Genomic DNA, 23,351 nt, shown 5'->3' with positions numbered 1-23,351 from the left:
AGCTCCTCGGGAGGCTGAGGCAGGAGAATCACTTGAACCTGTGGGGCAGAGTTTGCAGTGAGCTGAGATCATGCCACTGCACTCCAGCCTGGGTGACAGAGTGAGAATCCGTCTAAATAATAATAATAATAATAAGTTTTTGCATAATAATAATATGGCCCACTGCATGGTATGACTATTGTACGTGACGCCCATGCTAAGGTCTTTGCATTTGTCGTTTCTAATGTTCACAACTTATTTATAAGGAAGGAATTGTCCCAACTTCACAGCTAAGAAAACTACAATTTAAAATATACAGGACTTTTCAGCCAGGCACAGTGGCTCACACCTATAATCCCAGTATTTTGGGAGGCCGAGGAAGGCGGATCACCTGAGGTCAGGAGTTTGAGACTAGCCCGGCCAATATGGCAAAACCCTGTCTCTACTAAAAATACAAAAATTATTGGGAGGCCAAGGCAGGCAGATCACTTGAGGTTAGGAGTTCAAGACCAGCCTGGCCAATATGGCGAAACCCCATCTCTACTAAAAATACAAAAAATTAGCCAGGCCTGGTGGCGCACACTTGTAGTCCCAGTTATTTGGGAGGTTGAGGCAGGAGAATCACTTGAACCCAGGAGGCAGAGGTTGCAGGGAGCCAAGATCGTGCCACTGCACTCCAGCCTGGGTGACATAGTGAGACTCTGTCTCAAATAAATAAATAAATAAATTTAATTTAATTAAATATATAGGACTTTTGCCAGAGTCTCACACAGAAAGCAAGAGAACTCCAAAACCCAAATGCTGCCTTGTAAGTAAGTCAATCTTTCCCATTGACTCTCGGTTTTGGATGGCAGGAGGGGTTCTCTTATGGTTGAGGAGGCAACTACATAAGCTCTCTTTACAGCTCAGAAGCCCTCAAATACATGGCAATACCTGAGCTTCCTGTGGAACTTGGAAAGCATCTATCCTGTCAGTCAGGTACGTGGTGAGCTGTTTGTCCAGCTCCCCTAAGCTCTCTTGCAAGACTTGAAGCATCTGGTCAGTTTCCCGCAGGACCTGGAGTTGCTTTTCCAAAGAAATCTGCTTGCTCTCTGCCTGCACAGAGGAGAAATTGAATCATTAGTTGCCCAACACAAATATAAATAGCAGAATATATATATATTCTGGCCATTAAGAAAAGACTAGAAAAGCTTTCCTCCAAGACTTTAGCCTTCTTTATAAATAAATAATAATTACTAATGATAACAGTGAAAATGTCCCACTAGGATCTTATGTACCATGCAGCTGAATTACTAATTATTACTTCTTTCTATATACAATGTCGAAATACAAAAATGTAAAGGTTTCCCAAAAGATGCATTAAACAGAAGATAAAAATTTGCTATTTGTTATAATTTTAAAGCATTTTTAGGAATCAGCAATGTCTGCCAATAAGAATATAAAACATAAGAAAAATGTCTATTAATACATAAACATCAGAGTCTCTTTTTTTCCAAAGCCTAAAACAAATTCTATAGGTGTATATACATATCGAACTACTATTTACTGCACTTTTGGTTTAAGCTTGATGTTACTCATGGGCTGAACATCAACAGTTATTATTTAATATGTGTTTGGAAGTACCTAATATTCATACCCAACCTTCCTATAAAAGAAGTGCTCTTTCTCTAATTTGTGATACAAATATGTATGTTACAACCTAGATATGAACTAAGAGACTATGGCTTTGCAGCTTATGTCAAATATCATGGCCTTAATATTTACTAGGATAGTATGAGTTGTTGTTCTTATATACAGCTATCATATGATCCTTAATGAAAATTAAATATTTTTCAAGTAGAAATCATCTCAAAAATAATTTTTTTAATCATCAAATTCTGCCTTAGAGTGTTAGATCTATTCTTCCCTAGTGAGTACTTCAATACCCTCAATGCCCCTGTGAGCACTGGTTACCAACTTTAACCAACATTAAAGATTTTCCCAACATTAAAGCTCTGTGATATAGAGCTTAGGGCCAGCTCCACTTCATCAATACCTAATCAACACCCATGCACATCCCAACTCTCACCAGGTGACTTAGATCTTCATATCGGCTGTTGAAAGCCTCCAGTTTCTCACTGATTATATCATCCAGGATCCCCCCATCGATCAGAGTCTGGCCAAGTTCTCGAATCTGAGTGCGATTATCTGCCGGGTGGCGCAGAACAGATTCCAGAGACTGGAATGGAGATGGGGAAAAAAATAATAATGCATTACTAAGGCAAAAGGTATCAAGGATCCTCAAAATGTCTATTTGTTAAACAAGTAATTCTATTTTCTAAAAATCTACCTAAGGAACAGGACCAAAAATTAAGAAAATTACTAATTCACAAAAATATCCATCCCAGTATTAAAAAATGCATAAAAATGAGCAATTAGCACACGTGATATATAATGATATAATTTCACAAAAATAATTTCAACTATTATTAATTATGGGATGGTGAGACAGGAGGATCACTTGAGCCCAGGAGTTCAAGGTTGCAGTGAGCTATATCATACCACTGGCATCCAGCCTCGGCAACAGAGCAAGACCACGTCTCTAAACAATAAATAAATGAATAATAAAAAGTTAAAAATAATTATTAATTATATGAGGAAATGTTTACAATCTGAAACAAAGTTTAAAGGTGGAGACAGTACTATGCAAACAAAATTATCTCAATTTTTGTTAATTATGTTACTAAAAATAAGTACTCATTTTCCTACAATAAACGCAGAATAAGAGGCATTGTTTTATATAAACACTTTTTATATACATAAATCTAATTATTCCCAGTTTACAGATGGGAAAACTGAAGCTCAGAAAGGTTAAATAACTTGCCTACATACATGCAGTCAAAAGAAGAGGTAAGATACCAACATGGCTCTAAAGCCTTTAAGACCCCAAAGCCTGGCCAAGCGCGATGGCTCACACCTCTAATCCTAGCACTTTGGGAGGCCCAGGAGGGTGGATCACTTGAGGTCAGGAGTTTGAGAACAGCTTGGCCAACATGGTAAAACCCCGTCTCTACTAAAAATACAAAATTAGCTGGGGTGGTGGCATACGCCTGTGATCCCAGCTACTCGGGAGGCTGAGGCACGAGAATTGCTTGAACTCAGGAGGCGGAGGTTGCAGTGAGCCGAAATCACACAATTGCACTCTAGCCTGGTCAACATAGGGAGATTCTGTCTCAAATAAAAAATAAATAAGTAAATAAAAGATCCCAAAGCCTTTGATCCAATATACTACCGTCTAGTAGGCATATATAAAAGACAGTAGTTAGGAAGAAATCTACAAACCATTTTAAAATGTTTATCTTAGAGTTTTGCTTTATACTTTTCTTTATTTTCCATATTTCTAGCACGTACACGTATTCACTCTTACATTAGGAAAAAAAATTAAGCTTTTCATATTTTTCATTCACTCTGTCTCTCACTCCGCTGTATTTGAGAAGTGGCATCTTTTCTCTAGCAGAGCATCCATCTCCTGGAATGTAAGTGCCACATTTTACTCATTTCTGACCTTCAATCCCTTTGTCCACTCAGTTCCCACATGGTACCAAGACATTTTTAAAAGCATATCTACCCCTTCCCCTTTTATTTTTTGTTAAGCAGACCCACCCCCTTTGCATCGTATTTCATTTAAGAAACGGTTATTAAATTAACATGTGCTACACACTGTGGTGGGAACAGAGGAATAACAAGGTATCGGGTACATTTCCTGTCCTCAATGAGTTCAAAGTCCAGGCTTGAAGATAAGCTCCTACGACAAGATCCCATGCCTCAACCACTGTCTTTTAACTTCTAACATCTGAAAGTAAGAGACAGGAAGCCCCTGTAAACCGTCAGTGCTGTGTTTAGTGAGTAAAAATAACTTGTTGACAAAACAAGAGAGCAGTTGTCCTAATAACATATGGCAGAGCTTTGTCCAGGGCCTAGTAAAATAAACTGGAAAACCACTAGAGTGCTTCAACATGTCTAAAATTTACGAATTGTGAAACAGCTAACCACATCTTGAGGCTGATATAGTGGGTCACCAATAATCTAAATACACATGATTGTATAAACACTTCAGGCTATGAAAGAAAATGCAAGTGACATTGAAAATGACTGAGGAAGCAAATGCATTTGCCTGCATAAAGCATTACATTCCTCATTGTAAACACGTGTGGCCTCATCACAACAAAGAGAAATGCCATGGAGACTGTGGGTTCCAACCTCCAGGGCTTCGTTGACAGCGTCCGTCTTCTCAGGCAGGACCTCTGTGCTCTTCATCCGCTCTTCCAAAGTGTTTAACCAGGTGGTTTCAAGATCCAAATAGTGAAGCAGTTCAATCCAACAAGACCAGACCTCCTAAAGCATGAAAAAGTTTAAATTAGACAAAAAGCCATTTCATATATCGTGTATCTAGTGCTACACATTCTCTTTAATCACTAATAATTTCATCTGATGTGAGTATATCTAGGAATTCAAAAACTGATGGAGTTGAAACTTCAAAAATAAAATAATCCAAAAAAAATCGTATTAGACCAATTGGTGAGGGGTGTGGAGCAAAGAGTGGGCAAGAGGCTGCCTCACTCTTTAAAATAAATTCCATGATCTGATTTAAATGTCAAAAATACAACTATATAGTTAGTAGGAAAAACAAGAAAGAAACATTATTTAGTTTGTTTTTTAAAGGCCAAGTTCACACCTGTAATCCCAGCATTTTGGGAGGCCAAGGCAGGTGGATCACCTGAGGTCAGGAGTTCAAGACTAGCCTGGCCAACATGGTGAAACCCCATCTCTACTAAAAATACAAAAATTAGCTGGGTGTGGTGGCAGGCACCTGTAATCCCAGCTACTCAGGAGGCTGAGGCAGGAGAATCGCTTGAACCTGGGAGGTGGAGGTTACAGTGAGCCCAGGCCACACCACTGCCCTCCAGCCTGGGCAACAAGAGTGAAACTCTGTCTCAACAACAAAAAAAAAAAATTGTTTTTTGAACAAAAGAAAAAAATTACAATTGTAAATTTTTAAAAAATTATCTCATAGAAAATTGAAATCTCCTGGGCCACCCAATTCCAACTCAGAGCTAACTGAAAAGGTTTGCAAGGTAGCCTTCCCAACTTTTTTCTAAGTTCATGAGGCCTTATCAATATAAGAAGAAAGCCACATTTTACCAAAACTGGAGTTATACTGTTCTTACTATATTGGTTTTGATCACTCATTCCCCTCTAAGGTTTCCAGAGCAGGGACCCAGGGGTTGTGTAGTGGGTGGATACATTTATAAATTTATAATCCCTTATAAGAGGAACTTATTTGAGTGGTAAGTTTAGGAGAAAGAATTCAGCTGGATGCCTCCTGGGCTTGTCGTCTTGAATGTACTAAATGAGTGAAGGCATCTGCTGGTCCACACTCCATATGAAGTATGCTTACCAGATCGGGGGCAGTACATTTTTCTACAAAGGGCCAGACAGTAAATATTTTAGATTTGGGGGACACATTTGGTTCCCATCACAGATTCTTCTTGGAGGGGGTTATGTGTTGTACAACCCTTGAGAAATGTATACACTACTCTTAGTTAACCAGGTATCCAAAAACCAACCTACAAGTTAGATTTAAACCCTCAGCCAGTCCAGGTGCAGTGGCTCATGCCTGTAATCCCAGCACTTTGGTAGGCCAAGGCAGGAGGATGGCTTGAGCCCAAGAGTTCAACACCAGCTTGGTCAACATAGCGAGACCCCCATCTCTATGAAAACATTAAAAAATAATTAGCCAGGTGTGGCATTGCAAGGCTGTAGTCATAGCTACTCAGGAAGCGGGGACAGGAGAGTCACTTGAGGTTACAATGAGCTGTGATCACACCACTGCACTCCAGCCCAGGTGACAGAGCAAGACCCTGTCTCAAACAAAACAAAACAAAATCCTCAGCCATAATTTGCCAACCACTGAATTAGAATAAAAGAAAAGAGTTTCTATTCCCCTATTTCTACAAGCAAAAAGCAGACCAAAAATCTTCTCAGTTGCAAGCATGACCTCTTTTCTAATGGGAAAGCAAAGATGACTCAAAGAAGATCACTCCCAAGAAGCAGATGGATCCCAAAACAAGTAGCTTTCTTACTAACTTGCCTCAATGATACATATTTATTTTAGCACAAAATTGGTTTAGAACAAGCAATGAATGAATTTACAAATGAATGAATGATCAAAGTAATGAATGAATTTAGGTTAAATATTGCAGTTGCCATTTTTTTATCATTTCAGGATTTACCACAATACAAATATTTGTTTTACATTAAGTTGAATGTAAATTAAACTGTTGTAAATTGAAAGCCTTCTTAAATCTTCCAACAAGCAATAACAAAAGTCATACTACTATAAAAACAAACAAGCAAAACCTTACTGTTAGTTTAAAAAAATTTCATAGAATCATCTACATTTTACATGTAATGGCCAGGAAGAAAAAAAAAAGGTATTTTATCTAAGGCCCAGTAAAACAGTCACATATTTAAGTACTGTTTTTCCTTCAGATGACTCTCGAACTTTAATACCACTCAAAAGAAAATAATTCCTCTCTGTGTACTCAACCAGACAAGACAAAACAAAACAAAAGAGAGGCTTGCAATGTGCTCTGCAGTTTTTGGACTGGAACAGGCCCTACAGATCATCTGCTACATGAAAACCTGGATTGCACATATAAATAAAGTAAAGTTCGAAGATATAAAATGACTTGCCCAAGAACCTTCTGATAATTAGGGACAGATTTTGGTCTCCTATTTTTAACCCCTCTTTCATTTTTATCAAACAATTTCCCAATAACTATTTTTCCTTTATGATGCAGAATTTGAAAGAAAAGTGAAGTTTTCTCCAAGATTTGAAAATGGCCAAAACATTACAGAGTTTGGATCTCAGAAATACATCACTGAAAAATAATAATAATAATAATAATGTACCTCTAGTGTGTGGCACTTTCCTCGAATTCTGTTACAAAGAAGTTGGTAATTCTCCAGCACAACATTCAGCTCAGACGTCAACTCCTGGCCACCAGAGGGCACCTTGGCAGCTAATAACTTGATGTTGTCCTTGAGAATCTTCACTCTCACCTCCTTCTGCAACACATCCTCTTTTGCCCTCTGTTCCAAGAAAGGATGGATGAACTTGAAAAACGTCTCCCTTTCTCAGTAACCAATTTCTTTTCTTTTCTTTTCAAGAATTAAACCAAAGTTAAAACATCTGATGATTCTAACTGTCAAAACACTACATTATATAGGTAACAGTGAATGGTTCTTTGTGGGGTTTTGCTTTTGTTTTTGAGACAGAGTCTTGCTCACTGCAACCTCTGCCTCCCGGTTCAAGAAATTCTCCTGCTTCAGCCTCCCGAGTAGCTGAGATTACAGGCGCCCACCACTACGCCTACCTAATTTTCATATTTTTAGTAGAGACGAGGCTTCACCATGTTGGCCGGGCTGGTCTCAAACTCCTGACCTCAGGTGATCCACCCACCTCGGACTCCCAAAGTGCTGGGATTACAGGCGTGAGCCACTGCACCCAGCCCAGTGAGTGTTTTTGAAATAAGAATGCTAACTCTAAAATTTCACTCATGCATCCAATGTACTCAGCCCCCACAAATGTTTTCATTTCATAACAGCAGTGTTAACATAAGTTATCCCAATTATGTTTACTGACATGAAGCATTTTCAAAGTCTGGGTCCAAGATCAGAATTTAAGTGAGTGAATTTTGATTACCACTGGAGGGCTGAGCAGATTACACTGCGATAAATACATTTTCACAAAAATTGAGGTACACTATGGTAGAAGTATCTTTAAAGGTTCTCTAAATAATTTAAACTTTTTAAAAAATTCTAGAACACAGGTACATGTATCCTTCTGCTAATTAATAGCATTTCAATGATAAAGTTAGACTGAGATGATCTGATCCAGAAATAGCTGTTTCTCAGTGCTCAAGATAAACAATCTGACATTCAGAAAAATCAACCTATTAAGTTGGTACAAACATAATTGCGGTTTATGCCATTATTTTCAATGGCAATAAATAAAAATAAAATAGTCTTTCACTTTCCCCTTTACTTTTCTCTACTATTTAATGGTTTTGAACTTCCTTACTTTGGGGGAAAGTAATTAGGTGTAGTGGTTTTGTAAGTCTTAATGGCTGTTTGAAAGAATAAAAATAAATAAAATGTTGCCCAATCAAATATTTAAATATCATTTTTCTCAAATCTCATCTATAACAATTTTTAAAATCCAAAGAACTACAATGCCAATAGTGTAAAGAAAGATAATAAATGAGACAATTCTTAACATGGTAGCCTATTTTAAAATACCTATGTACTGAGTATTTTTAAATCTTTCAAAAAGAGCTGCACTTACAACAAGTCTCCTGTCGTATTCACTTTGATTCATGTATAATAATGTATGAATGTCACATAATCCCTTTTTTGAAAAAAACTCTGCACAGAGATTTTTGCTTTAGTTACACTTCTAGGCAAGTTAACTTGGAGGTAAAACAGTCACTGTGTTGCTTAAGCTTATAGGGGAAAAAAGCTTTGAAAACACAATCTCCTTTGGCTTGAACACTCAAGGACAGTTGAAGCTGTGTTAGAAATTTGGGAATGATGTCCAGTTCTTTTATTATATATAAAAAGAGAATATTCAAGACTATCAACATAGGAGTACACATTTACAGGAAATATATCCAGTGAATCCAACTAATAAGAACTTCCTTGATGCATTCCTACCGCTACTCCTACCTGCTCTAATGAAACGTCGGTGTTCATATGTGCCGTAAGTATTACCTGGAAGATCAGTACAAGGAAAATAATAACAAACCTCAGACAACTTGGGAAGTCTCTTTTGTTCCCCTTGCAAAGAATAATTCTTCATGAAAATTTTTGGAAATAGTGATGAATGCAATTAATGCCACTGGATTGTGCACTTAAAAATTAAAATGGCCAATGTTACATGTATTTACCCCAATTTAAAAAAATGATCATTCTTCCTCACGCCCACTACCACAGGGTTTTAAATCATTCTCTGTAGCCTCCCAGAGGTGTAACTTAAGAGCCTGTCTCACAGGCCCTCATGGACTCAACTCATGGGCCAAGCCATACATTCGGACTCCTGGCTTCCTTCCCCTGCTAAAATTAGAGCAGCTACCCTGTTACACTTTTTTAATTCAAAACCCTACTGTGAAAGATGCTATGTGCACACAGTGCTTGACAGTTGGAGAGACAATTGATGGGCTGGTTTTAAAGGGAGGAGGGAGGCATGAAGCCTGTTGGCACTGGTTGTCCCCGCCTCACCTTCATCTCTTCCACAGCACTCTCAAGCTCTTCTGGTGACTTGTACTCAAAATCCCGCTCCAGGTATTCTTCCTCAGCCTGGGTCATCCATTCCTGCATCTCTGCCAAGTCTTTCTTTAGGTTCGCAGCTTTTTCTTGACTTTCAGACAACCTACTTTTTTGAGTAGCGATCTACAAAGGAAAAACCATTCCCCCAAATAAACAAATGTTAATGTGTTCAATGTCAAGTTTTAGCTCTTAATATTTAAAGGCACGTGATAACTTTCCACAACAAATTCCATGCTTTAAAATTCAAATAAAATGTCATACACTTCATGCTAATGCTGTGGAATATAAGCAATAATGAAAATAATCTTACGACTGGAATTCTACACCACATTTGGATAATACTCTTATCTCGAAATATCTATTATAATTTTGAAAACGCGTAACTGTTGACTGTAGTCCCAGATGTAGTAATCTATAACAGTAAAAGCACATATATGAAGTAAATTTAATGTAGCACTGTTTATAATGAAAAAAAAAAAGGAAAAACAAAAAACCTAGAAGTCAGTCAGGTTTGGTGGCTCACGCCTGTCATTGCAGCACTTTGGGAGGCCAAGGCAGAGGGATCACCTGAGGTTAGGAGTTTGAGATCAGCATGGCCAACATGGCAAAACCCCATCTCTACTGAAAATACAAAAATTAACCAGGCATGGTGGCACATGCCTGTAGTCCCAGGAGGTGGAGGCAGGAGAATTGCTTGAACCTGGGAGGCAGAGGTTGCAGTGAGCCGAGATCACACCACTGTACTCCAACCCGGGGAACAGAGCAAAACTCCGTCTCAAAAAAAAAAAAGCCTAGAAGCAACCAAAATGTCCATTTTCTTCTTTTTAACTGCACTTCCCATTAAGATTTCACTTTTAAAAAGCAGCGAGGAATAGGCTGCTATTAAAGATGTCACAAAATACTGCTCTATAAAATTTTGGTTTTGATATCTACTATATTTGTATATGCCACACAGACACAAAAAAGTTACAGTAAAAAATAAATAGTTGTCTGATTCTGATTCAGTAACTTCGTTAAAAATTTCAGAGAAGTCAAGAAATATTTTCAGAGCACTCTTCCCCATAACAACAAACTCACTTTTACTGTGAGAGAAGGCATCGTTCTGCAGTCACAGTCCAACCCCTACGTGACAAGTTCAGCCTTATGCTCAAATTAAATGCTGCAGTACTGGCCACACTGCCAGGGCCTGCTTGGCTGCTAGGTTGATAGTAACCAAAGGCCAGCACAGGAACTGGATGGTTCTCACGGAAGTTAAAGTTAAGCAAGAGATAGAGGCTCCAGTCCCTCTCCCCAAATAGGATCTCTGGCATAAAAATAGACAGGACCAAACAAGAGCTTTTCTTCCACCGTCCCCACAGGGTAACCAAGGAACTGGTGCCAGCAACACTCACAATCTCATTCCCAAGCCTGGCTGATCATCAGGTTAACCTGGTAAGCTTTTCATTAAAATACATGCACACACACAGAAAGAGAAAGAGAGAGAGAGAAAGATTCTTGGGCCCCACTTCCAGAAAATTCTCTGTATGTGTACTTTTTGAACACTAGTCAGCAATATAATTTTCACAGATCCAAACACAAATGAAGAAAATAAAGACACTACCACAACAACAACAAAACATCCTCAAAATTATCTTTAATTATCCTGAGAATATATACTTTCTATTTTTTGGCATTTAAATGTTCCTGTTTTACAGGATATCATGAATATAATAGACAAAATAAACTATCTTTGTTGTTGATTTGTTTTATATGCCTGTTCTTTTCGCAAAATGAAAATTTGACAAAATTGTGTTTGTCCAAAACTACTTCAACATTTGTACTAGTCAATGCAATGCAATAGTCTGGAAATGCTCTAGATAATTTTCACACCTCCTTCCTAAGGACACTTTAAATTTCCCATATATTTATTCCTGTATTTTGAATCAGCAATTCACAATGAATTCTTTGTTGTCATATTTATGTGGGTGGATGGATGGGTGGGTGGATGGATGGATGGATGGATGGATGGATAGATCGACAAAGATACAAACTTCTAATTATCACCTTCCTTGATCCTCACTGCCACTTCCAAACCATTCTCTATTTATTTCCTCAAAAACCCCAGTTCCTTAAGGCACATGCCATCAGATTACGGCATATTGAGAAAAAATTGAATTTAGCTAGGATAAGAGATGAGAGTACGACATTATTAGTTTCTTAAGTGTGATCATGGTATTGTGATTTTGCAGAAGAATACCTTCATGCTTGGAGAATCATGCTAGAGTATTTAGGGGTGAAGTGTCATGATGTTTTCAATTTCCTGTTCAAAAGTACCCAAAAAAAGGGTGTGTGTGTGTGTGTGTGTGTGTGTAAAGAGAAGGGCAGAGAGAAAGCAAAGGTGATAAAACATTAGCGAGTCTCTGAATGGATGGATATACAGCTGCTCCTTTTATCATTCTTTTAACTTTTCCTTACATTTGAACGTGTTCAAAATAAGTTAGTTGGGTAAAACAACAAAAACAAAGCAAAATATTCAGTTATGCAAATATAAATTTTTCTGATACAAATATTAGCCAAAAGCATTTTATTAAGAAATATGTACTATCCACATGACTGTGGGGTATGCCTATATTTCACATTTACTTCTATTTTTCACTGCTTTGTCACTCACTTCAGCTATATATAGCCTCACTATTATTCCACTAATAAAAATCGAAGCAATCGAGACAGAATACCTCCCAGTTCTACTGTTCCATATCATTTCCTCCCTTCCATTACCATGGAGAAACCATATCTCTAGCAACATCTTCACTTAGATGGTGGATCTCACCCTCACATAATCACAGACTTCACTTGAGAAATTCTCCTATCTCAATCTCTTTCTGCACCATCATTTTTTTCTAAATGAGAGGTCCTCTCATTAATACCTCTCATTTAATATCTCTCATTATAAAAAATAACAAAACCACCTCTTTGGATTCCCATCACCAGCACCCACCCATTTACCTGCTCCCCTGAAGAGAAATTTCTCAAAGTTGGTTATGCTTGGTGTCCCAGTTCCTCAGTTCCCATACCCTCCTTGACACTCTCCACTATGATTATTTTTCCCACCAGATCACTGACCCTACTTACTCAAGGTTATTAAATGCCTCCTTCTTATCAAATTTAAAGCTTGATTTTCTGTTTTGATTGGCCCCTGCAATCCTCAGCATTAGGCACTGTGAAGTTTTCTCCACCTAGCATCTGGGACCCCATATTCCCTGTTACTGATTTTTCCTCCTTAGCTTCTAGCATCAAATTTAACCCTTCCAGAATGGTAGTCATCATTTCACCTACACCCACAAAAGCTTCTCCTTCATTATTGCAGTAAATGACACCACAATTCACACAAAGTGGAAGCTTTGCAAAAATTCTGAGTCATGCTTGACCGTTCACTTTTTCTCCTATCACACATCCAATTCTTTCCTTAGGTCTCTTCTTTATTTTCAAACCTAGTATTTCTCATGCCCTCCATCACTACTTCTCTAGCCTCTCTAGTACATGGGGTCATCCTCTCTCTCCAAGATTGCAGTAACCTTATAAGGATTCTTTCTATTTTCATTCTTGTCTTCCCCGAGCAAACTACTCACATGAAAACCAGAGAGAGGCCGAGGGCAGTGGCCCATGCCTGTGATCTCCATGCTTTGGGAGGCTGAGGCAGGAGGATGGCTTGAAGTCAGCAGCATCTGACCAGACTGGCATCTGGTCTCAAACTGCTGACTTCAAGCCATCCTCTTGCCTCAGCCTCCCAAAGCATTGAGGCAGAACCCCATCTGTACAATTTTTTTTTTTTTTTTTAGACAGGGTCTGGCTCTTTCGCCCAGGCTGGAGTGCAGTGGTGCGATCTCAGCTCACTGCAACCTCCATCCCCTGGACTCAAGCCACCCTCCCACCTTAGCCTCCTAAGTAGCTGGGACTATAGGCACATACCACCATGCCCGGCTAATTTTTGTAATTTTTATAGAGATAAGGTTTTGTCATGTTGCCCAGGCTGGTCTCAAACTCCTGAGCTCAGGCAATCCACCCACCGCAGCCTCCCAAAGTACTGGGATTACAAGCATGCACCACTGCATTTGGCTCAAAAGTATTTATAAAATTATCTAGGCATGGTGGTGAACACCTATAGTCCCAGCTACCCAGGAGGCAGGAGGATTGCTTGAGCCCAGGAGTTCAAGCCTGCAGTAAGCAAGGATCCTGCCACTGCACTCCAGCCTGGGTGACAGAGCAAGATAGTGTTGCTAAAAAAAGGAAACAAAACAAAAAGCCAGAGTGACCTTGAAAGATCTATATCACATGTCACTTCCCTGTTCAAACCCTTCAAATTCCTTTCTGTGTAATATCTTACTTGAAATAAATCCCGTCCTTTCCTCCAAGGTCAGAGCTAATCCATCCTCTGCCTACCTCTAACCTCAAATATTCCCATTCTCCAACTCACTAACTCCTCTCTACACTGCCTTCATTCTCTGTTAAACAGACAAAGTTCATTCCCACCACAGAGTTTTAAAACTTGCTATTCTCCATGCCTGAATGTTCTTATCTGAAGCTTACAAGGTTAATCTCTTACTTTACTCAGTTCTTTATTCAAACGTCCCCATCTCAGAAAGTCCTTCCCTGACCCTCCTATTTGAAATAACCCACCTAGCCCTAACTCCTTGCTACTCCTCCATGATATTATTTGTTATCCATCTGCCTCACTAGAATGTAAGCTCCTTAAGAGGAGTTTCTTCTTCCTTGTTCAATACTGCACCTGCAGTGCCTAGAATGATGCTTGACAGTTGGCAACCGATTAAGAAATATTTGCTAAGTAAATAAATGGTCACACTCAAATGTTTTAGGGGTAAAGCAAGTGTCATAAATGTGTTTCAAGACAGGTTTAAGACAAGAATGGGTAAGCCCTGAGCCAAACTGCACAATCAGCACCCTCTCTTAATTCAAAAAATGATGCCCTTTTCTTGCCCCAGCTCGCTACCCATGCTGGAGTTATTTTAGACCATTGTTTTTCAAACCGGATGGGTCATAATACATTTAGTCAGTGAAGAGAAGCTACAGTCTACATCTCTTGAAAACCACAGATAGCAACGTTGAAAAACTCACCTCCTTGCTAAGTTTCTCCAGTTGGGTTTGGTAGTCACTTAGTCTTGTCTGCACCCAAGTTTCTATTCCAGCAACGGGACCACTTCGAAGATTAGTCTCTATTTCCTTCATGTTTTTCAGAGATGATTCAATTGTTTCTATTTCATTAACAAATGCCTAAACACATGAAAGATGCATGTTGAGTTCATTACTATATAAGTGGATGCCATAATTATAGTTTGTCTGCTTATCTCCCTGCAAATATTATAGAAGCAGACTGCTTAAGAGTCATTACTTCTAACTACTTAAGAAATATTGTGCCATAAGAAACTCATTTCACCTGGGTGCTTGATATAGCCATCTGACAAATTAGATCAGAAATACTTGAATCTCAGCAGGAAACAGTCTTTTAATTAATGTAGAGAAGCCTAATGATTTAACCAAATATAAACTGCATGCACTATTACTAGCAAATTCATTTGTTTTTTTTTGGGGGGGGGTTGTTTTTTCTCTATACTTTAAGTTCTAGGGTACATGTGCACAACGTGGAGTCATTGTATATTGCTTTTCTTGTGCCACATGGTGAGGATTTAAGAAAAACATACTTAACAAATGAATTTGATGAACAGACACTTCTCAAATTCATTTGTTACATTTTTTTTTTAAATCCTCACCATGTGGCACAAGAAATGCAATATACAATGACGTCTAATGAACTAAAATTGTTCTTGTTCTCTATTCTATAACCTCTCAAAATTCTATAACCATGGCCAGAAGTAAAAACATGAAGAATCTTTCATTCTTTTATTAGCTATAAAGTCATAAAAGCTTTATGATGAAAGATATTTTATCTAGATTTAATGCTATGTTATATTCTCACAATTTTAATAATAGCAGCGAAAAAACATAGAAAAAGAACAAAACATTATTTATGACAAATTCCCCAGATCAGCAAAACTCACAGAGCACTGGTCTAACTGCCTCTGTAGATCTGCGTCATTTCCTCGGGCAGCCTGCTGTTTCATTAAGAAGTCTTTCACGCCATCCATCCACTTCTCAATGACTGTTGAATCAGCCTAAATCGAACACGATAACGGAGGGGGATATTACTCCATGATGTTCAGTCTACTGCATCTCAAGATCTACCGCCACTGGAACAAAGGCAACTTTTTAAAGCTCCGATGGTATCATTTTCACTTAGTTTATTTCTTTTTTTAAGGCTTCCAACTTTGAAAATGATTACTTTCTTCATTCTTGACTAAAATCCTCAAGAGACGACAGGCTAGTAACCATTCTAAAAATTTCCAAACACTAGCTTTTTTTGCTTAAGTGCAAACAATAGGTATGATTTCAAATGCAAATTACAGGGAAAAAATGCATTTCTAAGTTTAATCAGCTATAAAATATTTTTCTCTGATATAATTTAGAACAATTTTTCTTTAAAGTTAGTAACTCAGAGCAGGAATGAACAAATAGCACGGTGGAGGGAATACAACAGACGGCTCTCATTTCTGCCGTTGGATGCCTTTTTATCTGAGAACTCAGGACAGTCACTGCTCTGCTCCATTCTTTCATCCAACATTTATTAAGCAGCTACTGTATACATAATCTAGTTACTGTGTATGGTGATAAGGGTTCAAAGACAAATGTGAAAGCAAACATTTTGCAAAGAGAAAGAGGCTTTAGAGAGAAGGTAACTTTGGAACTGGGCCTTAAAGAATGCAAATAAGGGTCAGGCATAGTAGCTCACGCCTGTAATCCTAACACTTTGGGAGACACAGGCCATGGATCACGAGGTCAAGAGATTGAGACCATCCTGGCCAACAAGGTAAAACCCCATCTCTACTAAAAACACAAAAATTAGCTGGGCATGGTGGGGCGCCTGTAATCCCAGCTACTCAGGGGGCTGAGGCAGGAGAATTGCTTGAACCTGGGAGGCAGAGGTTGCAGTGAGCCAAGATCACACCACTGCACTCCAGCCTGGCAACAGAGCAACACTCTGCCCCCCAACCCCCCAAAAAAAAAAGAAAAAAAAAAAGAGAATGCAAATAAGTAGATATAATTTGAGCTTTTGAGCTCTAATACCAAAGTCATTTCTTTCCATTGGTGGGCAACTGCCATGTTTTTCTCCAGTCTTCTGCTGATGACATGTTCCCAATTCCTTCCATGATGTCTGCAGGACATGACATCTAGGTATTGCTCACTACTCTGATCCACATGCTCTGGAATCTACATCAGTTTTTTAATGTCCTTAAAATATGCCACCCAGAACCACCTATTCTGATCCTTATAATGTTTGAATTGATCACAAAGATCTAACTAGTTTATACAAGGTTATGAGAGATTATCTCAAACACTTTGGTGAAATCAAGACTTGCCAAGAATGTTCATTTGTGAGCATTATTTGAACTAAATGAGAGAGCATCTCTAAATGTGAGATGTTATCACTCTATGCATCCAATAATCTAGTCTTCCTCCTCAAAAAAAAAAAAAAAGAAAAAAGAAAAAAAAGAAAAGTAGTACTTAAAGGAAATGAGTCTGGACAAGGCCTATTAGTGGTATCCCTGTTGATTCCTGGTGACCACCACATTCTTTCCTAAGCACATATAAGATCTCTAGTCAGTTATTTATCTTACAGTTTGGCTAGGAACTGACATCAAACTTTATAGCTTCAGCTTCTAAAAACTAATGTGTCCTCTTAATTAGGACATTTCTCCATCTCCATTTTTCTGGTAATTTCTCACAAGTTTATGACATGACTGACTCTGAGATCATGGGTAAAAATCCCACTTGGGATGCAGATTTATGCATCTGGAGGAACTCTGAGTGCTTTTGCCTGTGGTCCTTAGTTCAGGCTCTAAAGCACTCTCAGTAATGACTATTCTATACTTTCTAGTTTTGAAGGCCATTCTCTGATGAAGATGGCAAGTAAAAAGTGCTTATCCAGCTAGGTTTCTCTGTGTGTCCTCCATTAATATTACACCATCCTGTTTAAGCACCTCTGCATCTAGTTTATTCTTGGCACAGTTTTGAAAGCCATTTCAGTCCCATTGCACACTTCCCCCAAGCTGCCTCCTCCTCTCTTCTCCAGTCTGTCTGACATGATTCCACAGGTCCATGCTACCCTTAATTATTTTCAGTTGGTTACAGGTCATTTCTGTGTTTGCTCCAGCATTTCAAGACCTTAGCATAGAAGGCATCTTGGGAAGACATGCTTAGAGCGGGTAGAGTGGGGCATCCAAAAAAGACAGAAGTGCAAAAAGAGAGAAAGTGTGAAGACATTCATAGAGTTCATAAAATACGACTTTAAAAATTCTCGCTTAAGTTGTCACCACAGATTCCTACACTGCTAATCTCCACTCTGCACTGTTAAAGAATGCATTACTGGGGCCAGGCGTGGTGGCTCATGCCTGTAATCCCAGCACTTTGGGAGGCTGAGGCAGGCAGATCACAAGGTCAGGAGATCAAGACCATCCTGGCTAACATGGTGAAACACCATCTTGACTAAAAATACAAAAAAAATGAGCCAGGCATGGTGGCGGCGCCTGTAGTCCCAGCTACTTGGGAGGCTGAGGCAGGAGAATGGCGTGAACCTGGGAGGCGCAGCTTGCAGTAAGCTGAGATCACGCCACTGCACTCAAGCCTGGGCAACAGAGCAAGACTCTGTCGCAAAAAAAATAAAAAATAAAAAATAAAATAAAATTTAAAAATGCATTACTGCTATATAACTGGGAAATTCATTAACTGTACTTTGAATAAGGAAAACTGACGGTCTCCTCAGCCAAAAATTTTCAAAGTGTATATGGAAGCATTATATTTCAAGGAGGTTTTAACCACAATTGGCTTTGACTTGAGAAAATGGCCTTAACTACTCCAGTCACTGGCATATGAGGAAGTTTTATGGACTTGACTGCCTTCCTTCCTCCCTCCTTCCCACACTCTGACACACAAAGACCCATGAGGGAACACACATTTCACATGTATCTGTTCCTTCTCTCCCTCTTAAACTTCGACGTGAGAAAAAAGAAAGAGAAAAGCAACAGACAGACAAGCCATGTAGGCCAATGGATCATCCCAACAGTGAGGAAAGGAATAGAAGGGAATCTGTACACACTGTAATATTTTCACTACTAAAAATCCTGCATGTAATTCTGACCATGCTGTGTTCTAAAAGAGACAGTGTGCCCAAATAAAGAAATTCTAAGGTCTGACTACCAAGCTCAGCACCTGCCTAGCCACGGGGCTTTGAGAAACTAATTTTTCTTTGAGCCTTAGTAACTCATCTGTAAAATTAGAATCATAACAACTATCTTCTCTGGTTGTTCTGAAAAACAGAGATTCCCACATAGAAGAATGCACTAAATGGTAGCGATTATTATACTAAGATCTACAAAACTAACTACTTTATTATTACCAAGATTAAGACTATAAGAGTTACCGCATCCAAGTTTTGGTGTTTATGTCCCATCAGAGGAACCACAGGAATGAACGGACAAGATGAGCACGTGTTTGCCTAAGCATAGATTCCACTTTTTTAATTGCTGCCAACATTAATGCGTGTTCTATCCTGTAACTGTTTCAAAGTAACTGTTTCAAATCGCTACTGCTTATATATCTGGCCAGACCTGGCCAAATACAGCTCATGGGAAGGAATCGGTACAGAAGGAAAGGCCCACCCTTCAGAAGTGCTTGGCAGCTGCAGATTCACTGAGCGTTTCCACCTCGTGGCACACGGCGCCGGAAGGGTTGTAAGTCCCGAAGATCAATGCTGTGAGGGTCAAGGCAGGAGACAGGGAGCTCTGCTCTGCCTTCCATTCTCCCTATCCTATCTCCTCTTTCCCTGAGCAAAATATTGTCACAGTCAACCTGTAGCAGATGTTTCCTGTGCTTTTCAAACATACCAAAAGGCAGTTCATCTTTAAGACAATTCCACAGCAAAGAGGTTGGTTACAAAGATCGTCGAACAGCTCACATGAAAATAGTGTTTCTCTGTCCATTTAAAAATTACTCAGCTGATGCACTTAAAGGCTTCTAATCTACAATAATGATGATTTTTTTTCTTCACCTCCATCTGTTTACAGAACACACACACACTTCTTTTTTTTTTTTTTTTTTTTTTCCTTCTTTTTTTTTGAGACGGAGTCTCAGTCAGTCAGTCGCCCAGGCTGGAGTGCAGTGGCGCGATCTCGGCTCATTGCAAGCTCCGCCTCCTGGGTTCACGCCATTCTCCTGCCTCAGCCTCCCGAGTAGCTGGAACTACAGGCGCCCCACCACGCCCGGCTAGTTTTTTGTATTTTTTAGTAGAGACGAGGGGTTTCACCGTGTTAGCCAGGATGGTCTGGATCTCCTGACCTCGTGATCCGCCCGTCTCGGCCTCCCAAAGTGCTGGGATTACAGGCTTGAGCCACCGCGCCCAGCCAACACACACACTTCTTTAAGGGACTCAGTTCTTATAAACCAAAACAAAATATAAAAACTGCTAGTAAATTTCTAAAGCAAATGTCATTATTTCGCATGCAAAAAAAAAATAAACTAAGTACTAATCTGGGGCAGCCATTTCTCATTCCTGTTTTTACTCAGAAATATTCAAATAAATATAAAATAACTAATACAGTATTTTTTGAAAATCAAAATATCAAATATTCTAGTTTGGAAGGGTCAAAGTCTACATGGACCACCACTGCTCAAAAGCAATGATTTCTAAGCATTTCACCTGGGCAACACCCTGCTGTGGGATCACAGAAAAGGAACTGCAAGGTCATTAAAACAATTCCTTTGATCCTGTCTCACATCATCTCCCACCCCCAATCCTGTCAGCTAAGGATGGAGGTAATTTAAAGCTTGGTAAATCTGGATTTAAGACAGTAAGATTCCAAGGTACACAACTACCTCCGGAGACTTGATTACAGCTAAATTCTTGGAATTTTTTTTGCTCCTCCCCCATCTGTTGGAATGTCCACAGCTTTTTAAGACATAGACCAGAAAAAAAAAAAAAAAAAAAAAAAAAAAAAAATACTGTGAAGCCAGAATTAAAACAGTAATTTAAGGTAGCAAAGTTCCTATTTTGTTTCACTTTATAATATTCAATAACCTCAAAATCACAACCTTGAAAATGTGCTCTCTCACTTAGTAGGGAAGACAAACAATGACATTGCTACTACACTTATTTACCAAAACTAATAAAGTCCTTAAATCTAAGGTAGGGAATATATGAATATTCCCTTCAGTAAAGTAAAATGTGTTTACAAATGAGAAAAAAAAAAAAAAAAAACCCTTATGAGAAATCAATTATATATTACCTAAACAGGGTTAAATCATCTGTACTAATATTACTCTTAGAAAGTATTGCATTTTTACCCTAAAATGCTTTCCAAAGTACTTTTAAAACCTGGTTCTGCCTGTTGGAGCTCCAGCACCCCCGCTTCCAGATTCCGGGTCAGAGCAAGTCCATTCATGTGTGCCTTAGACTGTTCAACAATCGAAGGAAGAGGCATGACTACACAGATGTCCTGCCACTTAGGATAACCAGGCATTTAGACTGTATCAATCCACTCTCACTAGAGAGGCCCGACACATCAATTACGTTCACATCTGCTAACTTGCTCTATGCCTGACGGGGAGCCAACCCTCAAAGAGCTCATGCCTCGTGGGAGGAGAGACACACACTTCTCACCATAATAAAAGACGGCCTGAGATGGGTCGTGAAGGTGTAAATGACACGCAGTTGAATCACAGAGGAGGGAATGATTATCTAGCTGTGGGTGTAGTGATGAGCTAGGCTGAAGACAGATGAGCAGAGAGGAGGAGGAGGATGTGAATTCCTAGCAAGTATGTGACATTTCCAGAGAAAGGCTATAGTCTAGGGTGGTCTTTGGTGACCCACCGTATTCTCCCCACCTGATTCAGCTCACAGTGGAGATGCAGGGAGGGCTTCAGGGCAAGAAAGGGACATTTTGTATTAATGGCACTTTGTATTAACTTGTATTAATAGTGAAGACAACCAGATCCTTTCAGAAGTACACCTCTTGTATTGGTGTGAAAGATGAATTCTAGAGAGAAGAGACAGGAAGTGGGGGTCGGATTTAAAGGGTAATGAAATTGTCAGGGCAAGAGATTGCACGAGAGCCTGAACCCAGACGGAAGGGGCTGGAGGAGGAGCCTGAAAAGACAGGAGTGCTGGAAAATAGAAGACAGTTTGGTGTGTGCCTTGGGGGCATCTTTCATGATTTCCCAGTTATACACACGACAGAAGCTCTTGAATAAGGAAAAGGAAATACGTAATATGAAATACCTTGCAGCCCCTAATTCCAAAGATATTACTGCTGGTGAGGAGAGATCTATAAGCAGCCTCTTAGGATTTTATAATATTTTATCCCTATGATTCACAGGAAAATCCAGTCAGTAAAATCAATAATGGAAAAAAGAAATACCCATTTCATGTATTTTCAAATGTTTTGTCACCTGGAAGGGGTACAGTAGTTTATAAAAGTAACAATGAATATTTTACCTCGTAAGTACCGGAATGGAGGTTATTGCTTTGGCATGGCACAAATAAAAATAATTTAAGAATGTATTTGGGCATGACACAATGAGTAAGAATATGTAGGTCCAATCGCTACATACACAAAAGGAACCAGCCATGGAGACAAAGGAAATGAAGGCAACAGAGGAAAAACATTATGATGCCAACAAATAACAGAAAACTAAAATTTGGACACAACTAACAGCCACTTACAAACATTGAAGGATAGCAGAAAAAAGCAAGCACATAGCCACGAAAACACCTTCAAAGTTTAAATGTGCTGTATCAATGAAAGATGTTATTAAGTAGTGGGATTCACTTCCGAACTCTATCTGGAATATAGATTTAAATGTACCTCACAGAGTTCCAATATCATTTGTTTCCATAGTGTGGGGAAAAATTATAAGAATTACCAATATTTGTCCATTTTTCTTGTCCAATTTCAATGTACAAGGATCCACTGTTAATATTAGCTGCCCCCAGGAAAGAAAATGGTATTGGGGAAGAATAGGAACTCTAAATGTTCGCTGTAAGAATTTCTGTGTTATTCAATTTCTTCCCAATGTGTAGGCTTCAAATGCTACTCATATAATGAAAAATGCATTTTAAAAATAAACAAGTCAACTATTTTATTCCTATGAAACATTATTATGAATTGGCATTGAATCTAAAACCTACTGTGCTTCATGCCTTAAAGACAAAAATAATTAAATGCCTAAAAAATTATCTATCAGGTCATTGAAAAAGGGAAAACAATGATAATCAGCAAATAAATATTTATTATAATTATCTAATAATTTGAGGGCTGGAGCTTAAAGTTTTCCCAAGTAAATCATGAGTAGTTAAGTAACCAGCAATTCCTGTAAAGCAAAAAAAGGAGTTTTCTTATGAATTTAAAATAAAACTTGTATTTCAATGAAAGAGTTATACAATTAAGAGATACAGACACTGTATTCCTTAACCACAATCTTGCAGTTAGTACACAAGAAGCAAATAAAAAAATAACTGGACATTTAATCTGCTACTGTAACAACAAACACTTAAATATCCAGACGCATATAGTTTATGTTGGATATTTTTAATGGAAATAAATATTTAGCACACACTCCAAGTGACCACTTTTCATGCCTGGATTTGCTACATTAATAGCAACAACCTACCAAAGCCTAAAGCTGGATTACTATAACCACAGGACTCTTTTGTGTTTTGGGAGAATATTTATTCTCATTAAGGTCAATATTGAAATATTAGCATACATTTAGCTAACCCTAAGATACACTTTTAAGAGGCAGAAGACGACTAACCCTGAGGTTAATCTCCATTTACACTTGGGACTTAAATCTGAAAACAAAGGGATGATCTTTTGAAAAGATGGGAAATGTTTAAGCGG

The 23,351-nt window shown here is 38.7% G+C and overlaps 1 protein-coding gene across 10 annotated transcripts in view; it reads right to left on the bottom strand.

The window, feature by feature from the left end:
• The window catches only part of UTRN (utrophin), a 594,041-nt gene that overhangs the window by 386,761 nt on the left and 183,929 nt on the right, over positions 1 to 23,351 (bottom strand). For all 10 annotated transcript variants that reach the window (XM_073022551.1, XM_073022550.1, XM_073022552.1 and 7 more), the window contains 7 exons: positions 15,402 to 15,515; positions 14,461 to 14,616; positions 9,301 to 9,471; positions 6,934 to 7,113; positions 4,219 to 4,353; positions 2,048 to 2,197; positions 913 to 1,074 (listed from right to left, as the gene is read on the bottom strand). In XM_073022551.1, the coding sequence (XP_072878652.1) occupies positions 913 to 1,074; positions 2,048 to 2,197; positions 4,219 to 4,353; positions 6,934 to 7,113; positions 9,301 to 9,471; positions 14,461 to 14,616; positions 15,402 to 15,515 (1,068 nt within the window). The remainder of the gene's footprint in view (positions 1 to 912; positions 1,075 to 2,047; positions 2,198 to 4,218; positions 4,354 to 6,933; positions 7,114 to 9,300; positions 9,472 to 14,460; positions 14,617 to 15,401; positions 15,516 to 23,351) is intronic.

The sequence above is a fragment of the Chlorocebus sabaeus genome, chromosome 13 (genome assembly GCF_047675955.1).
Source record: "Chlorocebus sabaeus isolate Y175 chromosome 13, mChlSab1.0.hap1, whole genome shotgun sequence".
NCBI lineage: Eukaryota > Metazoa > Chordata > Mammalia > Primates > Cercopithecidae > Chlorocebus > Chlorocebus sabaeus.
The sequence above is the reverse complement of the archived record's forward strand: the minus strand, read 5'-3'. Positions and strand labels throughout refer to the sequence as shown.